The sequence below is a fragment of the Hemitrygon akajei genome, chromosome 4, assembly GCF_048418815.1.
Source record: "Hemitrygon akajei chromosome 4, sHemAka1.3, whole genome shotgun sequence".
NCBI lineage: Eukaryota > Metazoa > Chordata > Chondrichthyes > Myliobatiformes > Dasyatidae > Hemitrygon > Hemitrygon akajei.
The window spans coordinates 100511781-100537927 of record NC_133127.1 but is presented as its reverse complement, the minus strand read 5'-3'; the positions used below and the strand labels follow the sequence as shown (position 1 = coordinate 100537927).

The 26147-nt window shown below is 41.7% G+C and overlaps 1 protein-coding gene across 6 annotated transcripts in view; it reads left to right on the top strand.

Moving 5' to 3' along the window:
- afap1 (actin filament associated protein 1) overlaps positions 1 to 26147 on the top strand; it is a 283153-nt gene that overhangs the window by 146923 nt on the left and 110083 nt on the right. For all 6 annotated transcript variants that reach the window (XM_073043105.1, XM_073043104.1, XM_073043107.1 and 3 more), the window contains exons 2-3: positions 8957 to 9085; positions 18347 to 18444. In XM_073043105.1, the coding sequence (XP_072899206.1) occupies positions 8957 to 9085; positions 18347 to 18444 (227 nt within the window). The remainder of the gene's footprint in view (positions 1 to 8956; positions 9086 to 18346; positions 18445 to 26147) is intronic.

Below are 26147 nucleotides of genomic sequence, written 5' to 3'. Positions count from 1 at the left end.
TTCCGTGTGGGGAGTAGAACAGGAATTAACTCATTTTTAAATTCTTTATACCACTCTGCCGTATACTCATCTGATCCTGGTGACTTGCTTAATTTAAGCCTACTAATTGCAGTTTTTAGTTCAGCTTCAGTTATGTCAGCAGTCATCGTTCTATTTTGTTCTTTGCTTAAAGTGGTTAACTCTAAAGAATTCAGGAAGGTATCAGTCTGGGTCCCCCACCTCTTTCTGAGGTTAATGATCAGCTGTCTTGTTGACATTGAGGGAAAGGGTTTGTCAAGACACCATGTCATTAAGTTCTGTATCTCCACCTTGTACTCCACTCCGTCATTATTTGAGATGTGGCCCACTACGGTGCTTTCATTTGCAAAACTTATAGATGGAGTTAGAGCAGATGTGGCCATGCAGGGAGTAGAGTAGGGGACTGAGTATGTGACGTTGTGGAGCACTAGTCTTTGGAATAATCATGGCAAGTGTTGCTATCTATCCTTTCTGTTTGTCAGAAAGTCATGGATCCAGTTGCAGGGTGAGGCATTAATTCCCAGGATCTGGAGCTTGGTGATGAGTTTGCTTAGAATAATAGTATTGCAGTCAGAACTGTCAATAAGCAATAATCTGACAGAAATACATTTACTGTCCAGAAGCTCCAGAAATAAGTGTAGAACAAGGGGAGATGGCGTCCACTGTAAACCTGTATCAGTAGTTAGCAAATTGTAATGGGTTGAGGTTGTCTGAAAAGCTGGAGTTGATGTGTGCCATGAACAGTCTCTCGAACCATTCCTCATGGTAGATATTAGAGCCACTTGGTAGTAGTCATTAAGGCATGTTGTTTTGTTTTTCTTAGGTACCATATTGATAGTGGTTTTCCTAAAGCAGGAGTGAACCACAGCAGCAGGGAGAAGTTATAAACGTCAGCAAAAACATTTTTAATAGGAACCTGATGGGCAACCTTTTCACCCAGGGGATGGTATATATATGGAATGAAACCCTTTTTTACTGGGCATCTCTGGAGATGTGGCTCCTTAGGCCCTTGCTAACAGCCACTGAACTCAGTGGTGAGAAACCCACCTTTTACATATTCCATATGTCGAGGGTAAATATGACTTGGGTCCCACCAAACCCGTCAGGTTGGGATGTCTCACTCACCCGAGCCCCAAGTTATGTGAATACTGTGTAACTTACTGCTCCCATACAATTGCCGGGTGGCAAAAAATAACAGACCATACACTGCGTACAATTATAAAGAAAGTATATTCATGAATGTTAGCGTAACCAAACAGTTATGAAAGAAAACAAAGACAAAAAAACAAAAGGGCTCATCCTAATTAAACAGTCAAATGTGCAGAGGTTGGAACTCAAATCTTCCAAAAGCCATTATGTCCAATGTACTTACGATGCCAACTCCTGTTCACTGAGAGAATTCCCCATCGGATCACGCACTCCCTCTGGATTGAATCCTACAGGCGGTTTTCACGAGCTTCTCTCTCCATCTCTCGCTGAAAAAGACTGACCCACCTCCGTGTCTGTCACAATACCTCTCCCCCTGCGTTCTATAGAACCTTTTCCCCATTCCACCTCCTGAGTGGATGGCACAACATTCCTAAGCATCCCTTATCCTTAACCCTAACACACTGCTTCCACAGAAAAATATTACATGAAATATCTTTCAACATTAGCTTTACCAGGGTGTTACAGCAATAAGCTAACAGAGGATGTAGCTGAGGCAGGTACATTAACAACATTGAAAACAGGTATAGAGATAGGAACTGCTTAGAGTAGGGGTTGCCAACCTATCTTTTCCTTATCAATCTTTTTTCCTGAGTTTCGAGTAGATAAACATAACAATGATAATGATACAAAGAGATCGGGATTACATTAATAACTGTTAACGTTTACAGAAACAGACTCTGAGTAACGTGTAATCTAAGCCTCCCAATTTCATAGTAACTAAACATGAAAAAGGGTTTTAAAAAAATCTTTTACAAGAGAAAATAAAAGTCCCCCTAAACTAAAAAAAAAAACAAAATAAAAACAAAACAAACCCTATCTTATGCCATGGACTACTACCATTAACCAAGGGGTCTGTTGTCTCCGAGTTGGGAACCTTTGGCTTTGAGAGGTATTGGGCCAAACAAACGCAAATGGGACTAACTTAGATAGGTATTTTTCGTCAGCTGTTCTGAAGGGCCTGTTTCTATGCTGCTTGCCTGACTCTGTGATATATACATGGGAGTACAATGTGTATGTAGCTGAAGCCAGTGTTGTATACTCTAGATCGTATCTGTGAGCATCTCCATGGGATGCATTGCTATTTTAGTAACCTTACTCCATTTTGACCCCTTACTTCATTCTTCATTTTGGTTGTTTTCCTTTCCTTGCTCTCCAAGTCCCTGAACAGTAACAAAAACCTCTAATAGATACTGGACATCTGTACCAAAAAGCCTCTAATAGTGACTGGACATCCTGTACCTAAAAACATCAATGCATCATCAATGGGGATGGGAGAGTTTCCAGAGGATTGGAGGGTTGTGGATGTTGTTCCTTTATTCAAGAAAGGGAATAGAGATAGCCCAGGAAATTATAGACCAGTGAGTCTTACGTCAGTGGTTGGTAAGTTGATGGAGAAGATCCTGAGGGGCAGGATTTGTGAACATTTGGAGAGGTATAATATGATTAGGAGTAGTCAGCATGGCTTTTTAAAGGGCAGGTCGTGCCTTACGAGCCTGATTGAATTTTTTGAGGATGTGACTAAACACATTGATGAAGGAAGAGCAGTAGATGTAGTGTATGTGGATTTCAACAAGGCATTTGATAAGGTACCCCATGCAAGGCTTACTGAGAAAGTAAGGAGGCATGGGATCCAAGGGGATATTGCTTTGTGGATCCAGAACTGGCTTGCCCACAGAAGGCAAAGAGTGGTTGTAGACGGGTCATATTCTGCATGGGGATCAGTCACCAGTGGGGTGCCTCAGGGATCTGTTCTGGGACCCTTACTCTTCATGATTTTTATAAAAGACCTGGATGAGGAAGTGGAGCGACAGGTTAGTAAGTTTGCTGATGACACCAAGGTTGGAGGTGTTGTGGACAGTGTGGAGGGCTGTCAGAGGTTACAGCAGGACATTGATAGGATGCAAAACTGGGCTGAGAAGTGGCCAGTACAACATGTATCAACCCAGATACATGTGAAGTGGTTCATTTTGGTAGGTCAAATATGATGGCAGAATATAGAATTAATGGTAAGACTCTTGGCAATGTGGAGGATCAGAGGGATCTTGGGGTCCAAGTCCATAGGACGCTCAAAGCAGCTGTGCAGGCATATGGTGTACTGGCCTTCATCATTCGTGAATTGAACTTAGGAGCTGAGAGGTAATGTTGCAGCTATATAGGACCCTGGTCAGACCCCACTTGGAGTACTGTGCTCAGTTCTCGTCGCCTCATTACAGGAAGGATGTGGGTGCAGAGGAGATTTACAAGGATGTTGCCTAGATTGGGGAGCATGTCTGATGAAATAGGTTGAGTGAACTCGGCCTTTTCTCCTTGGAGTGACGGAGGATGAGAGGTGATCTGATAGAGGTGTACAAGGTGATAACAGGTATTGATCATGTGGATAGTCAGAGGTTTTTTCCCAGGGCTGAAATGGTTGCCACAAGAGGACACAGGTTTAAGATGCTGGGGAGTATGTACAGAGGAGATGTCAGGGTAAGTTTTTTATGCAGAGAGTGGTGAGTGCGTGGAATGGGCTGCCGGCAATGGTGGTGGAGGCAGATACGATAGAGTCTTTAAGAGGCTTTTAGATAGGTATATGGAGCTTAGTAAAATAGAGGGCTTATAGGTAAGCCTAGTAATTTCTAAGGTAGGGACATGTTCAGCGTAACTTTGTGGGCCGAAGGGCCTGTATTGTGCTGTAGGTTTTCTATGTTTCTTAAAACCTCTAATAGATACTGGACATCCTCTACCTAAAAGAGTACTGGCACTTTCAAGGAATATAAAAGTGGATAAATCTCCAGGACCTGACAGGATATTCCCTAGGACCTTGAGGGAGGTTAGTGTAGAAATAGCAGGGGCTCTGACAGAAATATTTCAAATGTCATTAGAAACAGGGATGGTGCCAGAGGATTGGCGTATTGCTCATGTGGTTCCATTGTTTAAAAAGGGTTCTAAGAGTAAACCTAGCAATTATAGACCTGTCAGTTTGACGTCAGTGGTGGGTAAATTAATGGAAAGTATTCTTAGAGATGGTATATATAATTATCTGGATAGACAGGGTCTGATTAGGAACAGTCAACATGGATTTGTGCGTGGAAGTTCATGTTTAACAAATCTTATTGAATTTTTTGAAGAGGTTACGAGGAAAGTTGCTGAGGGTATAGCAGTGGATGTTGTCTATATGGACTTCAGTAAGGCCTTTGACAAGGTTCCACATGGAAAGTTAGTTAGGAAGGTTCAATCGTTAGGTATTAATATTGAAGTAGTAAAATGGATTCAACAGTGGCTGAATGGGAGATGCCAGAGAGTAGTGGTGGATAACTGTTTGTCAGGTTGGAGGCCGGTGACTAGTGGTGTGCCTCAGGGATCTGTACTGGGTCCAATGTTGTTTGTCATATACATTAATGATCTGGATGATGAGGTGGTAAATTGGATTAGTAAGTATGCAGATGATACTAAGGTAGGTGGCCCTGTGGATAATGAAGTAGGTTTTCAAAGGTTGCAGAGAGATTTAGACCAGTTAGAAAAGTGGGCTGAACGATGGCAGATGGAGTTTAATGCTGATAAGTGTGAGGTGCTACATTTTGGTAGGAATAATCCAAATAGGACATACATGGTAAATGGTAGGGCATTGAAGAATGCAGTAGAACAGAGTGATCTAGGAATAATGGTGCATAGTTCCCTGAAGGTGAAATCTCATGTGGATAGGGTGGTGAAGAAAGCTTTTGGTATGTTGGCCTTTATAAATCAGAGCATTGAGTATAGGAGTTGGGATGTAATGTTAAAATTGTACAAGGTATTGGTAAGGCTGAATTTGGAGTATTGTGTACAGTTCTGGTCACCAAATTATAGGAAAGATGTCAACAAAATAGAGAGAGTACAGAGAAGATTTACTAGAATGTTACCTGGGTTTCAGCACCTAAGTTAGAGGGAAAGATTGAACAAGTTAGGTCTTTATTCTTTGGAGCGTAGAAATTTGAGGGGGGACTTGATAGAGGTATTTAAAATTATGAGGGGGATAGATAGAGTTGATGTGGATAGGTTTTTTCCATTGAGAGTAGGGGAGATTCAAACAAGAGGACATGAGTTGAGACTTAGGGGGCAAAAGTTTAAGGGTAACATGAGGGGGAATTTATTTGCTCAGAGAGTGGTAGCTGTGTGGAACGAGCTTCCAGTAGAAGTGGTAGAGGCATGTTCGGTATTGTCATTTAAAGTAAAATTGGATAGGTATATGAACAGGAAAGGAATGGAGGGTTATGGGCTGAGTGCGGGTCAGTGGGACTAGGTGAGGGTAAGCGTTTGGCACAAACTAGAAGGGCCGAGGTGGCCTGTTTCTGTGCTGTAATTGTTATATGGTTATATATATAAAAACCTCTAATAGTGACTGGACATCCTGTACCTAAAAACCTCTAATAGTAACTGGACATCCTGTACCTAAAAACCTCTGATAGTGACTGGACATCTTGTACCTAAAATCCTCTAATAGTGACTGGAAATCCTGTACCTAAGAACCTCCAATAGATACTGGACATCCTGTCTCTTAAAGCTCTAGAAGATTTGATTGTTGGCAAAACCCTGCGGCAGTTATTTAAAATCTGTTAAAACTAGACTGTATTTTCAAAAAGTTAGAAAGCTAAAACTCTAAACCTTTTATAAGTTATTAAAGTAAACTAAGTCAAATAGTTAATAAATAGACTTCCCCTCATTCCTATTGTTCAATTCTCTTTGAAACAATGGGGATTTCCATGTTTGACCATGCATGTCTGGAAATTATGAGCTTGTTTCACTTCAAGTATGTACAAGCCAGTAATTCCATTCTGAACTCTCAGTTTTTACCAGCAAGATGCTAGCAATAATCCTGCAGTCCTTCTAGGGCAAGTGACTAATACCTCATTATAAAGGTGTGTGCAGTAGTCTTTGACTTTATGGTTAAGTTCGGATAGATAGATAGATACTTTATTGATCCCCAAGGAAATTACAGTATCACAGTGGCATTACAAGCGCACATATATACAAATATTAGAAGAAAATTTAGAAAGAATAAAAAATAAGTTACCTCAAACAGTCTAACAGGAGGGGGTATTTTCAGTAGAAACGACTAACTGGATGTCATCATAATTGCTATGAAGAATACCATTGTCAGTGCCATCCCAGCTAGAAATCTAAGCTGGGCATTACATGCCAAGGTACGATAGCATTTGGTATTTTCAACAATCGCGGATTCATAAGATAGAAACACAGAGATTTGATAGGTAATTCACAATATGGCAGTTTGAACTGGGAACAAATCAGATTCAGTTCAGCAACATAACAGACATTTTTAATGTAAATTTCTTCTCTTGTAATCTAGATGTAAATGTAGAAAATGTATTGATAGCTTGTGCTAAATGTCCCAAAACGTAAGCAGTATAAAAATTAACCACAACCAGATCTCTACAGAAATATTTCCCAAATCGACCTTTTGCGCCTCGCTTCAACACATCACTCATTGTCCAGCAGAAGTTAATCAAATCTCTAATACGACTCCTGATTAAGGGTTTCGGCCTGAAACGTCATCACTACCTCCTCCCATAGATGCTGTCTGGCCTGCTGAGTTCTGCCAGCATTTTGTGATTTTATCTCTAATATGACTGGCTGCTCTCATTAGTTTCTGGTTAATTGTTTGTCATAACTAGTGTGGGCCTTCAGATTGGCCTTTAGGAATCTTTTCAGTGTTCTGAATGGATGCACTGTGTAGTGTTAATTGTAAATCTACACTCAATACTACATTAAGCAAACTCCTCACCAAACTCCAAGACCTGGGAGTCAGTACTTCCCTTTGCAAGTGGATTCTTGACTTCCTGACCAACAGACTGCAATAAGTAAAGAGAGGCAGCAACATATCTGAACACACTTCTCCTCCAGAAGCTCCTTTCTCTATTCCCTGTACTGTGTGGCTAGCTCCACTCTAACTCCATCTGTAAGTTTGAGCTGATACCACTGCTGTGGGCTGTATCTCAAATAATGTTAAGTCAGAATACAGGAAGGAGAGCCTAATGATGTGGTGTCATGACACCAGCCTTTCCCAGCAAAACAGAAGAGCTGGGCATTGACTTCCGGAATTAGGGTTGTGCACATGCTCCTGTCTTCATTGATGGTGCTGAAGTTCAGAGGACTTAGAGTTTCAAGTTCTTTGGAGTAAACATCACTTCTATCCTGTCTTGGTCTAACCATATAAATGCCACAGTCTAGAAAGCTCGCCAATGCTTGTATTTCCTCCAGAAGCTAGAGAAATTTGGCATGTCCCCTATGACCCTCACCGATTTTTTTATTGACTACTGCATAGAAAATATCCTATCCGAATGCATCATAGCTTGGGATAGCAACTGATCTGCCTGTGACCGTAAGAAACTGCAGAGAGTTGTGAACACATCATGGAAATCAGCCTCCCCTTCATGGATTCTGTCTGTGCTTCTCACTGCCCCAGGAAAGCCACCAGCATAATCAAAGATCCCACCAATCCTGGACTTACTCTTTCCACCCCTCTTCCATCAGACAGACGATACTAAAGGCTGAAAGCATGTTTTACCAAGTACAAGCACAGCTCCTACCCTGCTGGTAGAAGACAATTGAATGGTTCCCTAGTACAATACATTGGGACTTTTGACCTCACATTCTACCTTGCTATGATCTTGCACCTTATTGTCTACCTGCATTGCTATATCCGTTACTCTTTATTCTGCACCCAGTTACTGTTTTACCTTGATCTACCTCAGTGTACTGTGTAATGAATTGTATGCACAGTATGTAGACCAAACTTTTCACAGTACTTGGGTAGATGTGCCAATAATAAACCCATTCCAGTTCACAAATCATAATCTGGGATATCTTTAACTTAAGAAATCATTATTGTGTTTTTTCTGCCCTTTTGAGTATTAGCATCCTGCTTATTGCTACAATTTCTGTGCTGCTGGCTGAACTTGCAGACTCATAGTACTGGGGCAACCACAAATTACCATGCCAATAAGGTGGTCGGTGTAGGGAGATGAGTGACAGTAGAAAATGAAGGTGCGAAAGCCCAGGGGAGACTCCTCCTGATTACAGTTGCCCCAAGATACATAATCAGCCGCAGGATTAGGCCGCAGACTAAGAGATCTATTTTCCATTATCAACAGAGATGGTATCAATGTTATGCCCTCACCAAAGTTTGAAACCTGTACCTCCATCATTTCATGTGAATGAAAGAATGATGATCAAGCCATTTTGCTTATGAAAAAATTGTCAAGACAAATAGAAATTACTAGCAGATTTCTGGGGCCTAACTAAGTAATATCATCCAGGCCATGGTCTCATCTCACTACTGCCATCAGGAAGGAGGTACAGGAACCTCAGGACCTACACCACCAGTTTCAGGAGCAGTTATTATACCTCAACCATCTGCCTCTTGAACCGGTGGGGATAACTTCACTCACCGCATCACTGAATTGTTCCCACAACTTATGGACTCACTCAATATTTATTGCTTGCTTATTTATTGATTGACTGATTGACTTTTGTATTTGCACAGTTTGTTGGTCTTTTGCACCCAAGTTGGTGGAGTCCTTCATTGATTCTATTATGGTTATTATTGTGTTATGGATTCATTGAGTATAACCACAAGAAAATGAATCTCAGGATTGTATATGGTGATATATCTGCATTTTGATATCAGTTTACTGAGTCCTTGTATCATGTGAACAAGGGTGGATTGACCATTGTTCTTTGCTTTATTCAGTGATGGAAGAGTTGGTTGCAGAATTGCAACAATTTCTGGAACTTCTTGACCATGAATACCTGACTTCATCTGCCCGACAGAAAAAGACTGCAGTCTATCACATTCTGCAGAGGATCAAGTCAATATCTGGTCAGTATACAATCACTGTCTTTGGCTAGCTAATTCTAATCTTAGGTAGCTTCAATGATTAGTTAAGGGTCTGAAATTTAAGTTGGTACTGTGGCAGGATGAGGGTGAATCAGAGCAGAAACACTGTTTTGTCCTTTGCAAAAAAGCTTGAAATTCTACCAGGGAAGAGAGTGTATAAATCTGTTAATCTCATCCATCCCTAATTAAAGATATCTTTAATTGGATTTGAACTCCAAGGTTCCTCTGTTCATCAGCATTTTAGTGCCCTATCATTTACTGTATATGCCCGACTCATTTTGATTTCCAAAAATGCATTACCTTGCATTTTTCATTTAAATTTCACAAAGTAAAGTTATCAAAAAATTGATTGAAGTTTAAAAGGTAAAAATGATGTATTTTTGATATCATGTGCAATGGAACCTGACACTGCACACAAATAGAAAGTTGAAAATATATTTTATAATCTTCAACAGGAATTCTCATCAATGTTCCAGAGCCAGCGCTGATTCCAGGGGTATTGTTCTGCCTAATAGCTGGGCTGCCCCCTTTTCTATGTAGATCTTACAATGAAAACCCTTATTTTTAAGCTTAGGTGCTGAATATGAATAGGCCAATGAGGAGAGGGGATGAAAGTCATGGGGCTGTGCCATAATGATGTGATAGGTGTATCTTGTGTATCAGAAGAGAGATGGAGAAGGTGGGATCCTGATGATGTAATGAGATACTGGAGGCATTTTACTATAGTCCCACATGTCATAGTCTAGTGGCTTCATCAGGCTGTACACAGAACCTAAATACGTGGGCACCAAGTACCACTATATGCCAAGGTTCAATCTGTCCCTGGTGTTGGTCCGGAAAGAACTTTCCACCAAAGGACAGGTGGTGCATCAACAGGGCCAGGCCCATCAATGCACTACCTGTCCTTCATTGAAATGGCCATCAGGCAATGGTCAGTATGTAATGTCCTACAGACGCTGCAGGAGAAGGATTCAATTTGATCATTTCCACTGGGTTTTGATTCATCCCTTATAGAGTAACTCAGAAACAGCCCTTTCGGCCCAACTCGTCCATGCCGGCCATGGTGCCCACCAAGCTAGCCCCATTAGCCTGCATTTGGGTCCATATTTACATGTTGTTACTATACCTGCCTCAACCACTTCTCAATGTCTTGACTAAAGTCCAGTGTGCCAAGTGCCTTTTTCAACACCCTGTCCACTTCCAGCTAACTGTACACATGTTCCTAGGCCCTCCTGTTGTTGAAGTTCCTGCTCTTATTGAACACCCTTTGCATCATCCTAGCTAGACATAGAGTAGAATAATATGCCCTTGAGTTGGGTCTCATACTGGAGTTGCAGAATGACCCTGCTACTTGCCTCGAATGCTCACCCCGGGCTAAAGTGATGGGATGTATATATCTCACTGGATTAACCAACTGTGCTTTTGAAAATCTCAAATAATATATCTGTTACCCTTTTCCTAACTGACATTTTGGAATAAGCTCTCCTTAGGTTGAATGTATTCTCTTCAATGTTTAAGTTTGCTGTCAACACCACTGGCATTGGCCGATTCAAATGTTGAGAGGGAAAATAAATCAGCCAAAATTGAAGATGGAGCAGACATGTGGCATGGAATGGCCTATTTCTGCTCCTGTGTCTTACGGTCGCATACACACAGTAGCCACTTTATTAGGTACATCTGTACACCTACTTGTTAATGCAAGTTAATTACCCAATCATGTGGCAGCAACTCAATGCATAAAAGCACACAGACATGGTCAAGTTGTTGTTCAGGCCAAATATCAGAATGGGGAAGAAATGTGATCTATGGAACGTGACTGTGGAATGATTGCCGGTGCCAGGCGGGGTGATTTGAGTATCTCAGAAACTGCTGATCTTCCGGGATTTTCATGTACAAGTCTCTAGAGTTCACAGAGAATGGTGTGAAAAACAAAAATAAAACATCCAGTGAGCATCAGTTCAGTGGCCAAAGAGAAGTCAATGGAGAATGGCGAGAAAGGTTCAAGCTGACATGACAGTGACAGTAATTAAATAGCCACACTTTATAACCTTGCTGAATACCTCTGAACGCACAACACGTAAAACCTTGAAGTAAATGAGCTACAGCAGCAGAAACCACAAGCATACAGTACATACAAAATTATGAGGATAGATACTAGGAAAAGTTTCTAAAACTCTAGCTTTAGGGTAAGAAATGTATTGGGAATCTGAGGATCAAAGAGTTTTAGGAATCTGGAATGCACTGTCTGGTGGAAGCAGATACTCTCACATCATTTAAGAACTATCTAGATGAGCTAATGAATTGCCGGCAAGAAGTAAGCTACACATCAACCATTGATAGATGGGATTAATACAGATAGCTAGTTGATAATGGGAGAAGATGTGGTAAGCTGTATGGTCTATTTCTGTACTTTATGATCCTATAACAGTATTTTATATCTTTGTAGACTTACTGCTATTGATGTTAATAACATAAAGTTCAGATGTTGCTTTGCAACTCTACGCACCACTCGTTAGGTAGCAATTAAAGTATTGTGTTTAAATCTCATCACCATGCTATAGGAAGGATGTGATTGTGTTGGAGAGAATGTGTAGGTCTGGTCACCGTACAAGCAGAAGGTTGTCATTAAACTGAAAAGGGTGCGGAATAGATTCACAAAGATGTTACCTGGATTAGACTTTAGTTATGGGGGAAGGTTGGATAGGCTGGAGATGAAGACTGAGAGATGCCCTGATTGATAGTGAGAGGTATAGATGGGGTAGATAGAACATTTACCTACTATAAGGTTATCAAAAACAAGAGGGCATAGATCGAGGGTGAGAGGAAGGCGCTTTAATGGGGATCTGAGGGCTAAGGTTTTTACACAGAGCTCCGTTGATATCTAGACATGCTGTCAGAGAAGGTGGTGGGGTAGATACAAAACTAGTACGTTTCAGGGACATTTAAACAGACTCAAATACTGTCCTAATGTGGGAAAATTGGTCTGGTTTTGCATGAGTATGTTGAGCTGAATGCCCTGTTTCTTTGCTGTATGACTATGTGACTCTGTTGTAGTGGTGACTAATTACTAGCAGTATTATTCTGTAAAGCAGTGTGTTGCTGCCCCCTCTGTTACTTGTGTATTCTACTAACATCAAGAAAATCAAGTGTTGTTTCTCACAGGCTTCTCTTTTGCCTGTTTATTCTACCTGCAAAGGTTCTAAAGTTAAAATCATGTTTATTTTGATCAAGTAAGGAAGAATATAGTAATAAAGGAGTGAGGAGCAAGATGATCTGAATTAGACCATTGACAACGACAATTTTTTATTAAGGTAGATTTTTTTAGCAAAAAATAGACTCAATTTTCTTTCAATGGAAAGAGAGCAGCTATGTCCAAAAACTGAGAGATATATCTATGCTTGTTGTTGCTGGAATGATCAGTATACTGGGCCTTTTGCTTGTAGGAATTGTGTGGTAAGTTCAGTGAAAATGGATATCGTGCTATTTTTATGTCACACCTTTGACAGCAGGTGAAGATACAGTCTGTGAGCCACTAGGGTTGGTTGCTACCATCTGAGGGGAATAATGCTCAGTGATTTTTGGCAAGGTATACATCTCTAGAGTTAGAAAATACATGACAGCATTGCACCAGTGGTAGCTTTATGTTTGCGATCATGCATTTTATAACACTACCCTAAAATAAGCATTTCTGAAATGTGGCCAATATAAAGTACAACGTATATATTCAACCTAGTAGTATTTTGTCATCAGTGAACCCTCAACATTGAAATTTGTCACAATGATAGCTGAGTTCAAGCACTTTTCATCAAATATTGTTATAAAATTCTACGTTGAAAACTATGTCATTGGTGCCACTCGCAGTACAGTGCCCAATTTCAGTAGAGTGAATCATTTCATTTTTAGAAAAATATTTGTTGTTTATTTTGGAAAAGTTAATAAAAACCCTAGGACACATATAATTACATGGATTTGTAGAGTATTTATTCAGGAATTCAAATAAGTAATCACTTTTTGTATATATTCCATGTTAACATCAGTACAGCAGAAAATGTTACCCCCCCCCCCAAAAGGTAAAAAAAAACCTCATTTGGAGAGATTTCTGGAGTTTTATCAATGTCATGATATTTTCCATATTGTTGTATCAAATCAAAACAATCTTAAGCTTTTGTCATAGTATATAGAATTATAGTACAATACGGTAATTCAAATGTGGGGTTCCACACGGCCATAACCTAGGTCCCATTTGGTTGTAAAATGAATATATTTAATCAAAGACTGCTTTCCATACTTCCATAAACTATTAATAGTCATAATAATTTTCCAAGTCTTCCACGTCTTCCACATCTTCATCTGAACTTTCCACACTCTCTGAGGTGGACGCCTGGTTCTCACAGTCTGCCAGTCTACACATGTCAGTACACCTGAGGCCATTTACAACACACATACATCTTGGGAGTGAACATTTTTTGGACAGTTACAGGTCAGTAGACCCAGGACAGCATCGGGTACTGGCTGGCCTTCCATCCAGTGCACCACCAACTGTTCAACTTCCTCTTCTCTCTCCATCTTCCATCCTCTGCCAACAGGGCTTGGCACTTGTGGGTTCTTCTCCAAACATCTTCTCCATATACCAGCCTGGTAGTTGGCTCACTGTGCATGGTTTATTAAGCAGTCCTTGCATGGTGGGAGTTGATGACTTATTATTTCACCTTTTTTTGGCACAGAAAAGGTGATACCTGAGCTCATTGACCTTGGTGGTCGATGCTTTTGGGGCATACAGGAGACGTGTAAATGCCTCCAGTTTGTCCATCAGTTCTGGGGAGAGGTCCCATTCCTGACCCAACTCTAAGAATGTGTCCTGAGTTTCCTGTTGCTGGTCATAAGTTTTAGGGCACTTGTCTTCCCTTTGCCTGCAAATGCGATTACAGTGTCACATCCTGTATATGCGTGCAACCCGATGAGAGCACTACAACCCTCTATGCCAACAGTGGCAGCAACCTTCCTGATGTCTACAAGCCTTGTACGGGTTCTAGTGCCACACTTCTGGAACAATGGCGCCTCAATCTTGTCACAAAATGCTAAAGACATGATAAAGACATCTGTGTCTTCTGATCAGATCACTACAGATGCATACAGAATCTTCTCCTGTAGCTTTGCTCTGTACTCCACCTTCCTCCATTCATGGACTATGAAGCTAATGAGACTATTTTTGTTACTGACTTTGGTCAGGAAGCTCCTCCACTGCCTCACCGCCTGTGATACCTTGCAACTCATGACCAGTCTCTTCACCCCATAGAGATCTTCCATTATTCTTGATAGAGTTCTCCTTGTATGTGTCGAACACAACATCCATTCTGCTACTCTGACTGCCTTCCCTCAGAGCCATACTCAGAATTGTTGTGGTAACATCTCTGAACGTAATTTGATCACCTTTCTGTCTTTGGACCAAGTTCATTCCATCAGCCACTATAGCAGAGTTTCATGGGAGTTGCTCTTCCACTCCTACATTTTTTTGCAAGGTTGTGGCCAAAGTAGCTTTAATTGCCTTTCTCAGCTATCCTTCTGGTGTAGACAGGGCCCAGGACAATGGTCCGAGGGGATGAGAAAGGATATCTTCCATACGTAGACTGTGCCCTTGTGCCATCACTATGATGCGTCCAAACAAAGACCTGTCTGCTTTGAAGATAATCGCCTTCCCATTTGATTTCACTTCTCTCTTCTTACACATATCACTGAATGTTTTCAGCTTGTTGGTTTTCATTGGGTCATGGAATTTCTTTGCTGGTGGGTCTTCCTCTAGTCTCTCATCCTTGAAGGTTGCGTAGCATTGCTTACCAATCTCATATGCCTTCATCAGGTCGAAGACAATGTCCTTGGGGGCTGCCTTTGCCGTAGAGATGCTAATAAGGTCCTGCTTCTCTGCAAATGGGTTGACCCATTCATGTATAAGGCTAATCACTGCTGAAACTGCTTCCTCATCTTTCTGGATTCTTGGCTGCTGTAGCTCCGCATGACAAAGCTCTGATTTGTTGCCTTGCACCATCTTCCTTAACCGTCCCAGGAATGCACTGCGGTGCTCAGCTGTTATGTAATAATGCTCGATAGCTCCAACATTCAGGCTGAACTGCAATGTGCCTCCAGGAGTCTGTGTGTCTTTGTTCACTGTGGCTTCAATAGCCTGGTCCACCGGGATCTGCACAAAGGGGCTGTTACTTGACAGCTGCACTGAGAATTGGCCTATCTTGAAGGCCTCATACACAGAAGGATTCTTCTCTGGGAGGTTCATCATCTGAGCAAAGTAAGGAGACTGGCATAATTCATCTTATCATAGGTAAAGCACCATGGGATCATGGTTCTTATAGCATGGAGGTGCAACTCCCAGTCCCCCTCACGAGAGGCATGCAGAAGCCCAAGTACTAAGTTATCTAACATGTCAATGTATGATATCCAGAATGTGGATAGCTCTCCTTTGTTGTGACAGAAAGCTACCACCACTACGATGCTATCACATATTTTCTAGCACTAGGGGTGTATACCTTGCCAAAAATCACCATAAGAATTATTCCCCCCAGATGGTACCGGTGGCCCAAATTTGGGGTCCTGGCTCATGGACTAATATATAGTAGCTGCAGAGTTTAAACAAAAGAAATGTAGGTACAGTATGTACTCTTCTCTCAGAACTATACCTGTCCCAGCTGATCATGCGTAGTCCTGGCTGGTTTTGAGGCTTGGCTCTCTTTGGCAACAGACTGATAGGCTGAAGACCAGCCATACCTTATAACCAGAGAAAGAGTCTATTTGGCCCATCATGCCCACACCAGCTCCCAGGGAACATTAGAAAGTTTTTGAAAGGAACAGGCCATTCAGCCCAACAAAGCTTGCCAAATTCCTATCCACGTAGTGTGTTGAAATAACTATCGAGTTTAGATTTGAAAGTCTCTAAGGTACTACTCTCAACTAAACAACTAGGTAGTTTGTTCCATGTGTCCACAACTAGCTGTGTAAAGAATTGCTTCCTGACGTTCGTCTGGAATCTCTCCTCAACCAGTCTCCACCTATGGCCCCGTGTCCTTAAGATGGATTAGTTTTGAAGCAGCAGCTGACATCCACCTTACTTATACTGTTAATGATTTTGAACACTTCTATCATGTCTCATTCTGCATCAATTTAGGCTAAAAAGATTTGATCTTTTTTCATAGCTCATACCCTGCAAACCTGGAATGTGTCTAGTCGCCCTTCACATCCTTCACACAACATAGAGACTAAAATTGTACACAGTACTCAAGGTGTGGCCTCACAAGCACATTATACAGCTTCAGGAGAACATCTTTTGACTTGAACTCCACTGATCCCATTATATAACCTAACATTCTATTAGCCTTCCTAATCGCTTCTGTGCATCTTGTTGATAGTGATGAGTCTATCAGGACACCCAAATCCTTCTCATACAGTGCACTTTCTAACTCACAAACCCCCTACTGTATATTTATATACAATATTTATAAAGATATTTGTAAATATCTAATACTTCTACTTCCTATATGCAATACTTTACATTAACTTACATTAAATTTCATCTACCATCTACCTGCCCACATCTGGATTTTGTGAAGATCTAACTGTATTGATTCTGCTGCCTGAATGTTTTCAGCTTATTCCCCCTGATTTTGTGTTATTGGCAAACTTTACTTGTTTAATTTTTAGGTGCTTATCCAAATCATTAATGTAAACTATAAACAGTGGCCCCAAAACTGATCCCTGCAGAAGCCTACTTTTAACATCTTCTAGGAGTGAAAATGATCCTCTCACCATAACTCATTGTTTTCTGATTTTGAGCCAATTCTGCCCCCATTTGCACACCTAAACGTGAATCCCTACCTCCTGTAATTTGATTATTAATCTGGTCCTTGAACTCCTCCATCAAAAAGGCGCAACAGTGCCTTTATTTCCTGCGGAGCATCAAGAAAGCTCACCTCTGTCCCAGGATGCTGATGGACTTTTACTGCTGTACCATTGAGAGCATACTCACCAACTGCATCTCAGTGTGGTATGGCAATTGTCCCGTATCGGACTGCAAAGCACTCCAACGGGTGGTGAAAACTGCCCAGCGGATTATCGGCACCCAATTGCCCACCACTGAGAACATTTACCATAAACGCTGCCTGGGCAGGGCGAAAAGCATTATCAAGGATGTATCTCACCCTAACCATGGACTTTTCACTCTCCTCCCATCCGGTAGGCACTACAGGAGCCTCCGCTCCCACACTAGCAGGCACAGGAAGAGCTTCTTCCCTGAGGATATGACCCTGCGCATGACCCTGCTTAGCGCTTCACATCACAGCGCTAAGCAGTATTGCACACATATTGGACTGTCTCAGAACTTTTATATTTGTATGCTGTAGCACTTTTTATTCGCAGTTATTTTGTAAATAATACTATTCTTTTGCACTTCTGGTTAGATGCTAGTTGTATCTCATTGGCTTTGTATCTGTACTCAGCACAATGACAATAAAGTTGAATCTAATCTAATCTTTGAACCTTTGAAAAGTCAAAGGATTTCTATTTTAAACATCTTCCAATTACAAATCATTTCTAAAACACAAACTATTCCCAAAGCACAAAGCCCAAAGCATTATCAATGATTTCCAAAATACAGGTACATTTCCTATAAACTAAATAGACATATGTACCAAAGATGAAGACAAACAAGTAGAACAAGTAGAACCCGAAGCTGGAAAATTGGATTCTAATTCTTCCATGTTTCTTGATGTTCCTTACCCCTGTCCTAATAAGCTTTAACTGCTCTCTATAATTATACCCTTTTTCTAACATGACTGACTTCACAAGTGCGTGATACTTCCTTAGATATCCTTTTAACACAGATGGTGTAAAAACATTTTTTGGAGACATAGATCTTAGTCAGTTACCATTACTGCTGTAAAGCTAACTTTAGAGTACATAAAATTTATATAACTATAAACACACTAGTTATTGATATGCTAAATGGTATTATCCATCTGTTCTGCAATCTTTCTTAAATTAAGTAACTTATGAGTCAGTTTGTTTGAAGCAACCCATTATCTTATACTGTACTCCTGAACAGTAATAAAACAGGTAGAAAAGCAAATCGAACTGATGATTATTTTGATTTTCCTTAACATTGCAATAGATATATGTAATTGAGCATAAATAGCCACTGTAAATGTTGCATTCTTCTCTGCTAATTCACATCTTTTGTTCCAGATTGTCAAATGCAAAATTCCACACAGAAGCATGATTTACCATGCAGTGTACCTGCTCCTCCTCAGATTCCTCTCCCTGAGATACCTCATCCATGGCAGGTAAGTACTCTTCAGCCTCTGGACATACTTCAAAATTATAATATAACACCAGAGCAGAATTAAACCATTCAGTCCGTTGAGTCTGTTCCACCATTCCATCATGGCTGATCCCAGACTCACTCAACCCCATACACCTGCCTTCTCATCATATCCTTTGATGTCCTGACTGAACATGAAACGATCAACTTCTGCCTTAAATATACACATGGACTTGGTCTCCACCACCGTCTGTGGCAGAACATTCCACAGTTTCACTACTCTCTGGCTACAGAAATTCCCTGTTACTTCTGTTCTAAAAGATCGTTCCTCAATTTTGAGGCTGTGCCCTCTATTTCTGGATATCCCCACCAGAGAAAACATACTCTCCACATCCACCCTATCTAGTCCTTTCAACATTTGGTAGGTTTCAATGAGATTCCACCCCCCCCCCCCGCATTCTTCTAAATTCCAGTGAGCACAGGCCCAAAGCTGCCAAACACCCCCCATACGTTAACCTCCTCTGAAATCATTCTCGTGAACCTCCTCTGGACTCTCTTTAAAAACAACACATCCTTTCTGGGATATAGGGCCCAAAACTGTTGACAATACTCCAAGTGCAGCCTGACTAGTGTCTTATAAAGTCTCAGCATTATCTCCTTGCTTTTATATTCTATTACCCTTGAAATAAATGCTGATATTACATTTGCCTTCTTTACCACAGACTCAACCTGTAAATTAACCTTCTAGGAGTCTTGCACCAGGACTCTTAAGTCCCTCTGCAACTTTGATGTTTGAACTTTCTCCCCATTTAGATAATAGTTCCTGTTACCAAAATTCATCATCATACATTTCCCAACACTGTATTCCATCTGCCGCTTTTTTTGCCCATTCTTCCAATTTGTCTATGTCCTTCCTTTGCCCATCCTTTCAATTTGTCGCATTGCTTCCTCAGAACTACCTACCCTTCCACCTATCTTCATATCATCTGCAAACTTTGCCACAAAGCCATCAATTCCATTATCCAAATCATTGGCAAACAATGTGAAAAGTAGCAGTCCCAAACTGACCCCTGAGAAACACTACTTGTCACTGGCAGCCAACCAGAAAAGGCCCCCTTTATTCCCTCTCACTGTCTCCTGCCTGTCAGCCATTCCTCTATCCATGCCAGTATCTTCCCTGTAATACCATAGGATTTTATCTTGTTAAGCAGCCTCATGTGTGGCAACTTATCAAGTGCCTTCTGAAAATCCAACTGAACCCCCTTCTTCCTGGGCGTTTCAGGAAATGTCTCGTTAGCCCTCACTGGTAGTCTCCCAACTCAGCACTGAGAAACCCACCGTTCTCTGGCCGCATACATCTAGGGAATATACACTCCAGACCCGCCAAATCCATGAGATTGGGTTGTCTCTCCAACCCAAGTCGCGGTTTGTGTGAATGCTGTTTGATTTGCTGCCCTGTTACAACTTGTTGCCAGGAAATGACAAACTGCACACTGCATATAATTAAAGGAAGTATATTTATGAATATTGACTTAACTAAAGAGTTAGTAGAGAAAAGAAAGGAAAAAAAACCAAAAGGTGCCCATTATAATTAAACAGCCAAATACACACAGGTTGGAGCTCAACTCTTCCAAAAGTCATATTCACTGATCCTCAGTAGCCTCCCGCACCTTGCTCCATCGAATCATGGTCCCAACTGGATCAAATTCTACAATCAGTTCTCTCCAGCATCTTTTCTCTTCATCTCCCACTGAACAAAGACCAAGGCTCACACCGGTGTCAGGCACAAAAAGCTCTGCTCCCCCTGACTGGATGGCTCACAGTCCTAAGTACCTATTATCTCTAATAATCCAAACAGTGCTTCTACAGAAAGACCGTTACATGAAATACCCTACAATGGCAGCAGTGAAACCTTTACCAGGGTGTTACACAAGTAAATGACATCCACTGCCTCTCCTTTGTCCACCCTGCTTGTTACTTCCTCGAAGAACTCTAACAGATTTGTCAGGCAAGATTTCCCTTTTCAGAAACCATGCTGACTTTGACTTATTTTTATCATTAGTCTCCAAGCACCCCGAAACCACATCTTTAATAATAGACTCCAATGCCTTCCCATCCACTGAGGTTAGGCTAACGGATCTATAATTTATTTTCTTTTGCCTTCCTCCCTGTCAGAGGGGAGTGACATTTGCAATCTTCCTGTCCTCCAGGACCTTGCCAGAATCAAGTGATTCTTGAAAGATCCTGACCAATGCATCCGTTATCTCTTCAGCAACCTCTCTCAGGACTCTGGGATGTAGTCCATCTGGTCAGGTGACTTCTCCACCTTAAGACCTTTGTGTCTACCTAGCACTTTTTCCTTTGTAATAGCAATAGCACTCACTCCTTCTCCCTCACACTCACGGACCTCTGGCACACTGTTAGTGTCTTCCATATTGGCAAAGTACCCATTAAGTTCTTCTGCCATTTCTTTGTCCCCCATAACTACCTTCACAGCATCATTTTCCAGTTGTCCAATATCAATTATCACTTCCCTTTTACTCTTTATATAACTGAAAAAACTTATAGTATCCTGTTTTATATTATTGGCTAGTTTGGCCTTATATTTCATCTTTTCCCTTCTTATAGCTTTTTTTAGTTGCCTTTTGTTGGATTTTAAAAGCTTCTCAATCAGAAAAACTTCTCACTCACTTTCACTACTATATATGCCCCTTCCTTGGCTTTTATGCAGTCCTTACCTTCCTTTGTCAGCCTCGGTTGCCTATCCCTGCTACTTGAGAACTTCTTCTGTGGGACATATCCATCCTGTGCCTTGTGAACTATTCCCAGAAACTTCAGCCATCTCTGATCTGCCAGCATCCCCACCAGTATCCTCCACCCATCTACCTGGGCAAGCCCCTCTCTCATGCCTCTGTAATTCCCTTTATTCCATTGCGATACTGATACATGTGACTTGTGCTTCTACCTCTCAAACTGCAGTATAAATTCAATCATATTATGAACATTGCCTCCTTTACATTAAGCTCCCTAATAAGATCTGCTTTATTACACAACACCTAATCTAAGATAGCCTTTCCTTGAGCAGGCTTAAGAAAAAGCCATCTCGTAGGCACTCAACAAATTCCCTCTCTTGCAATCTGACACTAACCTGATTTTCCTAATCCTCTTGCATATTGAAGTCCCCCATTACAATTGTATCATTACCCTTATTACATGCCTTTTCCAGCTGTCTTTGCAGTCTCAGCTCCATATCTTGACTACTATTTGGAGGTCTATATATGATTCCCATAATGTTTTTTTTACCCTTGCAGTTTCTTAACTCCACCCTCAAAGATTCAACATTCTCTGACCCTATGTCACCTCTTTCTAAAGATGTAATTCCATCTCTTACCAACAGAGCCACACCACTGCCTATGCTTTCCTGCCTGTCCTTTCGATTCAAATTATATCCTTTGATGTGAAATTCCCAACTATGCCCTTCTTTCAGCCACAACTCAGTGATGCCCACAATGTCATACTGACCAATCTTTAACTGCGCCAGGAGTTCCTCCAAATGCTACGCGCATTTAAATACAGCACCTTCAGTCCTGAATTCTTCACCACTTTGAATTTTACCTCTCTGTTACAATTGAACTCTTAGCCCTGTCTGCATTTGTAGCCAATCGTTGGCTTGTCCTTCCTTTCATTCATGTTACATCCATCATCTACTTGTAAACCTGCTGGCTCACCCTCAGTTCTATCACACTGGTTCCCATCCTCCTGCCATATTAGTTTAAGCCACTTCCAGCAGCCGAATTGTACCATGTAACGATGGTTTATGCAGATTTTTCTTGACATGCTCCAAAATTTCATGCAAAATTTAAGTCTTAACCATAAAATAAAAAATTATTATTTGTTCATTAAGATACATTTACACATTTAGTACATATGCTTCTCTTGCATCTGTCACTGCTGGAAGTGAGTAATACAAGTTATCCTTTAGCTTCTTGCAGATGAAGGGTAAGTAAATGATGGTGTAGCAAGAATGGTGTAGCCCCTTGGGATTGTGGATGATGCTTCTACTGCAGCTTTGTGGGTTCTTAGACAACTGAGGCTCAGTATTAGAACTTTCATTGATAGGGCACAAGATGATTGTGTCCATCCGCCATTTCTGCCAATGCTTCAGTATGTTTCTGATATATAGACTCAAGGTTCTCAGTACCATCCTAGTTGCTTTTCCTTCACCTTTAGTGGTCATGGGTAGAGGTTCCAGGAGTCAGTTGTAAGATTACACTTCAAGAAAGCTTAGAGTATATTTGGATGATTGTGTGTTGTCCTCGTTTTGCCTGTTGAACATGAGGGCAGAAATGATTGCCTGTATCAGGTGTCTGGGTGAGGCATGTGAAGAATGTGGCCTGTTCAAGTGTAATTATGGTCTTAATGATATTTTTTATGTAATTGTCTGGGACAAAACTCATACTCATTTGCTTCTGTATTTCAATGGGTGACACAACGGAGTAGCAGTTAATTTTCTGTACTTTGACCTGCAGTGCTGTCACAATGTAGTTTGCATAATACTTCAATGATAGTGTGGGTTTCAGCTGGATGTTCGAACATCACAAAGATTTATTGTTAGTTTATTTAGGTGCTGTAACTTAGCTCTTAGTTTGTGATTAGCCAAACAATCAAAGATTTTGAAAGGCATGTAAGCAGATAACAGAGATGCAGAGATAAGAAAACCCTACATCGCTGGTTGACCTTGTGATTTCAGTCTCCGAGTCCAGTGTCTGGGCGTCCTTCAAGAGAGTGAACCCAAGAAAAGCATCTGGTCCAGATGGCATAAGAGGCCGAGCATTAAAGACTCAGAGGTGGGAATACTGAACCTCTCACTTCTGCTAGAGTCAATGAGGATTGGTAATAACTTCACCTCCTCACTGACCATCAGCTCAGGTGCACCTCAAAGCTACATATTTAGCCCCCTTCTCTACTCCCTACTTGCACATAACTGCATGGCTAAACACAACACATTTACTCACAACACTGTTGGACAATATCACAGGTGGACATGAGTCAGCATGAAGGAGCAAGACAGGAGAACCGGTTGAGTGGTGCCAGAACATCAATAAAACTGATCAGTAAGGGGAAGGAGAGCAAACATATGCCAGTCTACATTGTAGGATCGGTGGTGGTGAAGGTGAGCGGCTCTAATTTCATCGGTGTTAATTGCCCTGAGCCTAGACCATAAATCCAATCACGAAGAAGACACACAAAATCTTTTTTTCTTAGCGTCTTAAGGAGATTCAGCATGTCATTGAACACTCTAGCAAACTTCCACAGATGTGCTGTTGAGTCTCCTGAGCAACACACACAAAATGCTGGAAGAACTCAGCAAGTCAGGCAGCATCTGTGGTGGGGAGTAAACAGTCGATATTTCAGGCCAAGGTCCTTCATCAGGATCAGAAAGGAAGGGGGTAGAAGCCAGGATAAGAAGGTGGGGAGGGAAGCTGGTAAGTGATAGATGAGGGGGAAAGTGGGTGGTGGGGAAGGGAATGAAGTGAGAAGCTGGGAGGGGTTAGGTGGAAAAGGTAAAAGGCTAAAAAAGTAAGAATATGCTAAAAGAGGACAGTGGACCATGGAAGAAAGGGAAGGAGGAGGGGACATGTTGTGTGTGTTGCTCAACGTTTCCAGCATCTGCAGAATCTTGTGCACTTGTGTTGAAAGTATCTGGTGATCTGGTGCAGTAGTTGGCATGTTCAGGAGTATAAGAAGCTCAAAGTGTAGTGGACTCTGCGCAATATCTCATGGGTACGTACCTTGCCCATCACTGAAATAATGCTCACGAAGCATTGTCTCAGGAAGGCAACATTGGTCATCAAAATCCCCACCATCCTGGCCATCCCATTTTCTCGCAGCTACAGTCAGGCAGGAGGTATAGAAACTTCAAGTCCCTCACCACCAGGTACAAGAACAGCTACTTACCTTCAACCAGTCAGTTATTAAAGCATCTGGCTTGAGCCTCAATGACTACCGAAGTAAAGATAAAGATCTAAAAATGAACTTCATTGAATTTTATTGTGGCTTCCTGTGTGTTGGTGAGACCCAATGTAGATTAGGAGACCACTTCGCCAAGCACCTACACTCCATCATCCAGAAGAAGCGAGATCTCCCCATGGCCACCCATTTTAATTCCACTTTTCATTCCCATTCTGACATGTCAGTCAATGGCCTCCTCCTGTCGCGATGAGGCCACACTCAAAGAGCAACACCTTGTATTCCGTCTGGGTAGCTTCCAACCCGATAGCATGAACATCGACTTCTTGAATTTCCAGTAATGACCCCCTTTAACCATTCCCATTTCCCTCCCTCACCTTAACTGCCCAACACATCCCTCTGGTGCCTCTCCCCCTTCCCTTTCTTCCATGGCCTTCTGTCCTCTCCTATCAGATTTCTCCTTCTCCAGCCCTGTATCTCTTTCACCAAACAACTTCCCAGTTCTTTACTTCACCCCTCCCCCTCCAGTTTCCCCTACTATCTTGTATTTCTTCCTCCCCTACTCCCACCTTCTAACTCTTTACTCATTTTTTCTCCAGTTCTGATGAAGGGTCTTGGCCCAAAACATCAACTATTTAGTCTTTTCCATAGTTGCTGCCTGGCCTGCTGAGTTCCTCTAGCATTTGGTGTGTGTTGGTTGGATTTCCAACATCTTCATGTTTTCTCTTGTTTATTTGTCACATGTACATCCAAACATTGAAAAATACAGTGAAATGCATTGATCTGTGTCAACAATCAACGTAGTCCAAGGGTTGTACTGAGGGTATCCCACAAGTTTCACCATGCTTCTTGTACCAACATAGCATGCCCAATACTTACTAACCCTAACGTCTTTAGAACGTGTGTGGAAACTGGAGCACCCAGAGGAAATAAATGTAGTCACAGGGAGGATGTACGAGAACCTCTACTTTAGACGGAAGTATCAAGAGGAAATTTAACTTGATGGGATTGCTCTACTCTCATCAGGAACATATCCAGCACGTCTGGAAAGTTCTCAGACGTTTCTTGAAAATAACCTCTTTGCCAACCTGGAAAATGTGAGTTCCATAAAGACCAGGTGTTATTTTTGGAATATTTACTTACCCCATGGACCCTAGTAAAGGTCAGGCAGTTGCAGAGTGGCCCAAACTGTCTACAGTCAAACAGGCACGGCGTTTCATGGGGTTTGCAAGCTTATCGCCACTTCATTCGGAATTTCGGCTCTATTGCGGCTCCAATTAATGCATTCACCAAGAAAACTTCGGCAGCATTCCATCGGACGTACAGTGCCAGCTAAGCATTTTCCGAGCTAAAGCAACGTTCCACCACCGCCCCGCTACTGCAACACCCAGACCCATCTCAGCCATTCATTGTCGAGGTGGATGCATCCGATGTAGGCATTGGAGCTGTCCTCTCTCAGTGCTCCTCTGCGGATAGCCGGCTACATCCTTGTGCCTTTCTTTCCCGGTGCTTGACTCCAGCTGAGAGGAATTACAGTGTTAGGAACTGGGAACTTCTGGCTGTCAAAGAGGCCCTGGAGGAATGGCGACTCTGGCTGGAGGGGGCAGAGCATCCATTCCTGGTCTGGACGGATCACAAGAACCTCTCCTATAGTCAGGATGCTAAGAGACTCAACTCTCATCAAGCTCGGCAGGCTCTTCTTCACACGGTTCAATTTCATCCTCACTTATCATCCCGGCAGCAAGAATACAAAGT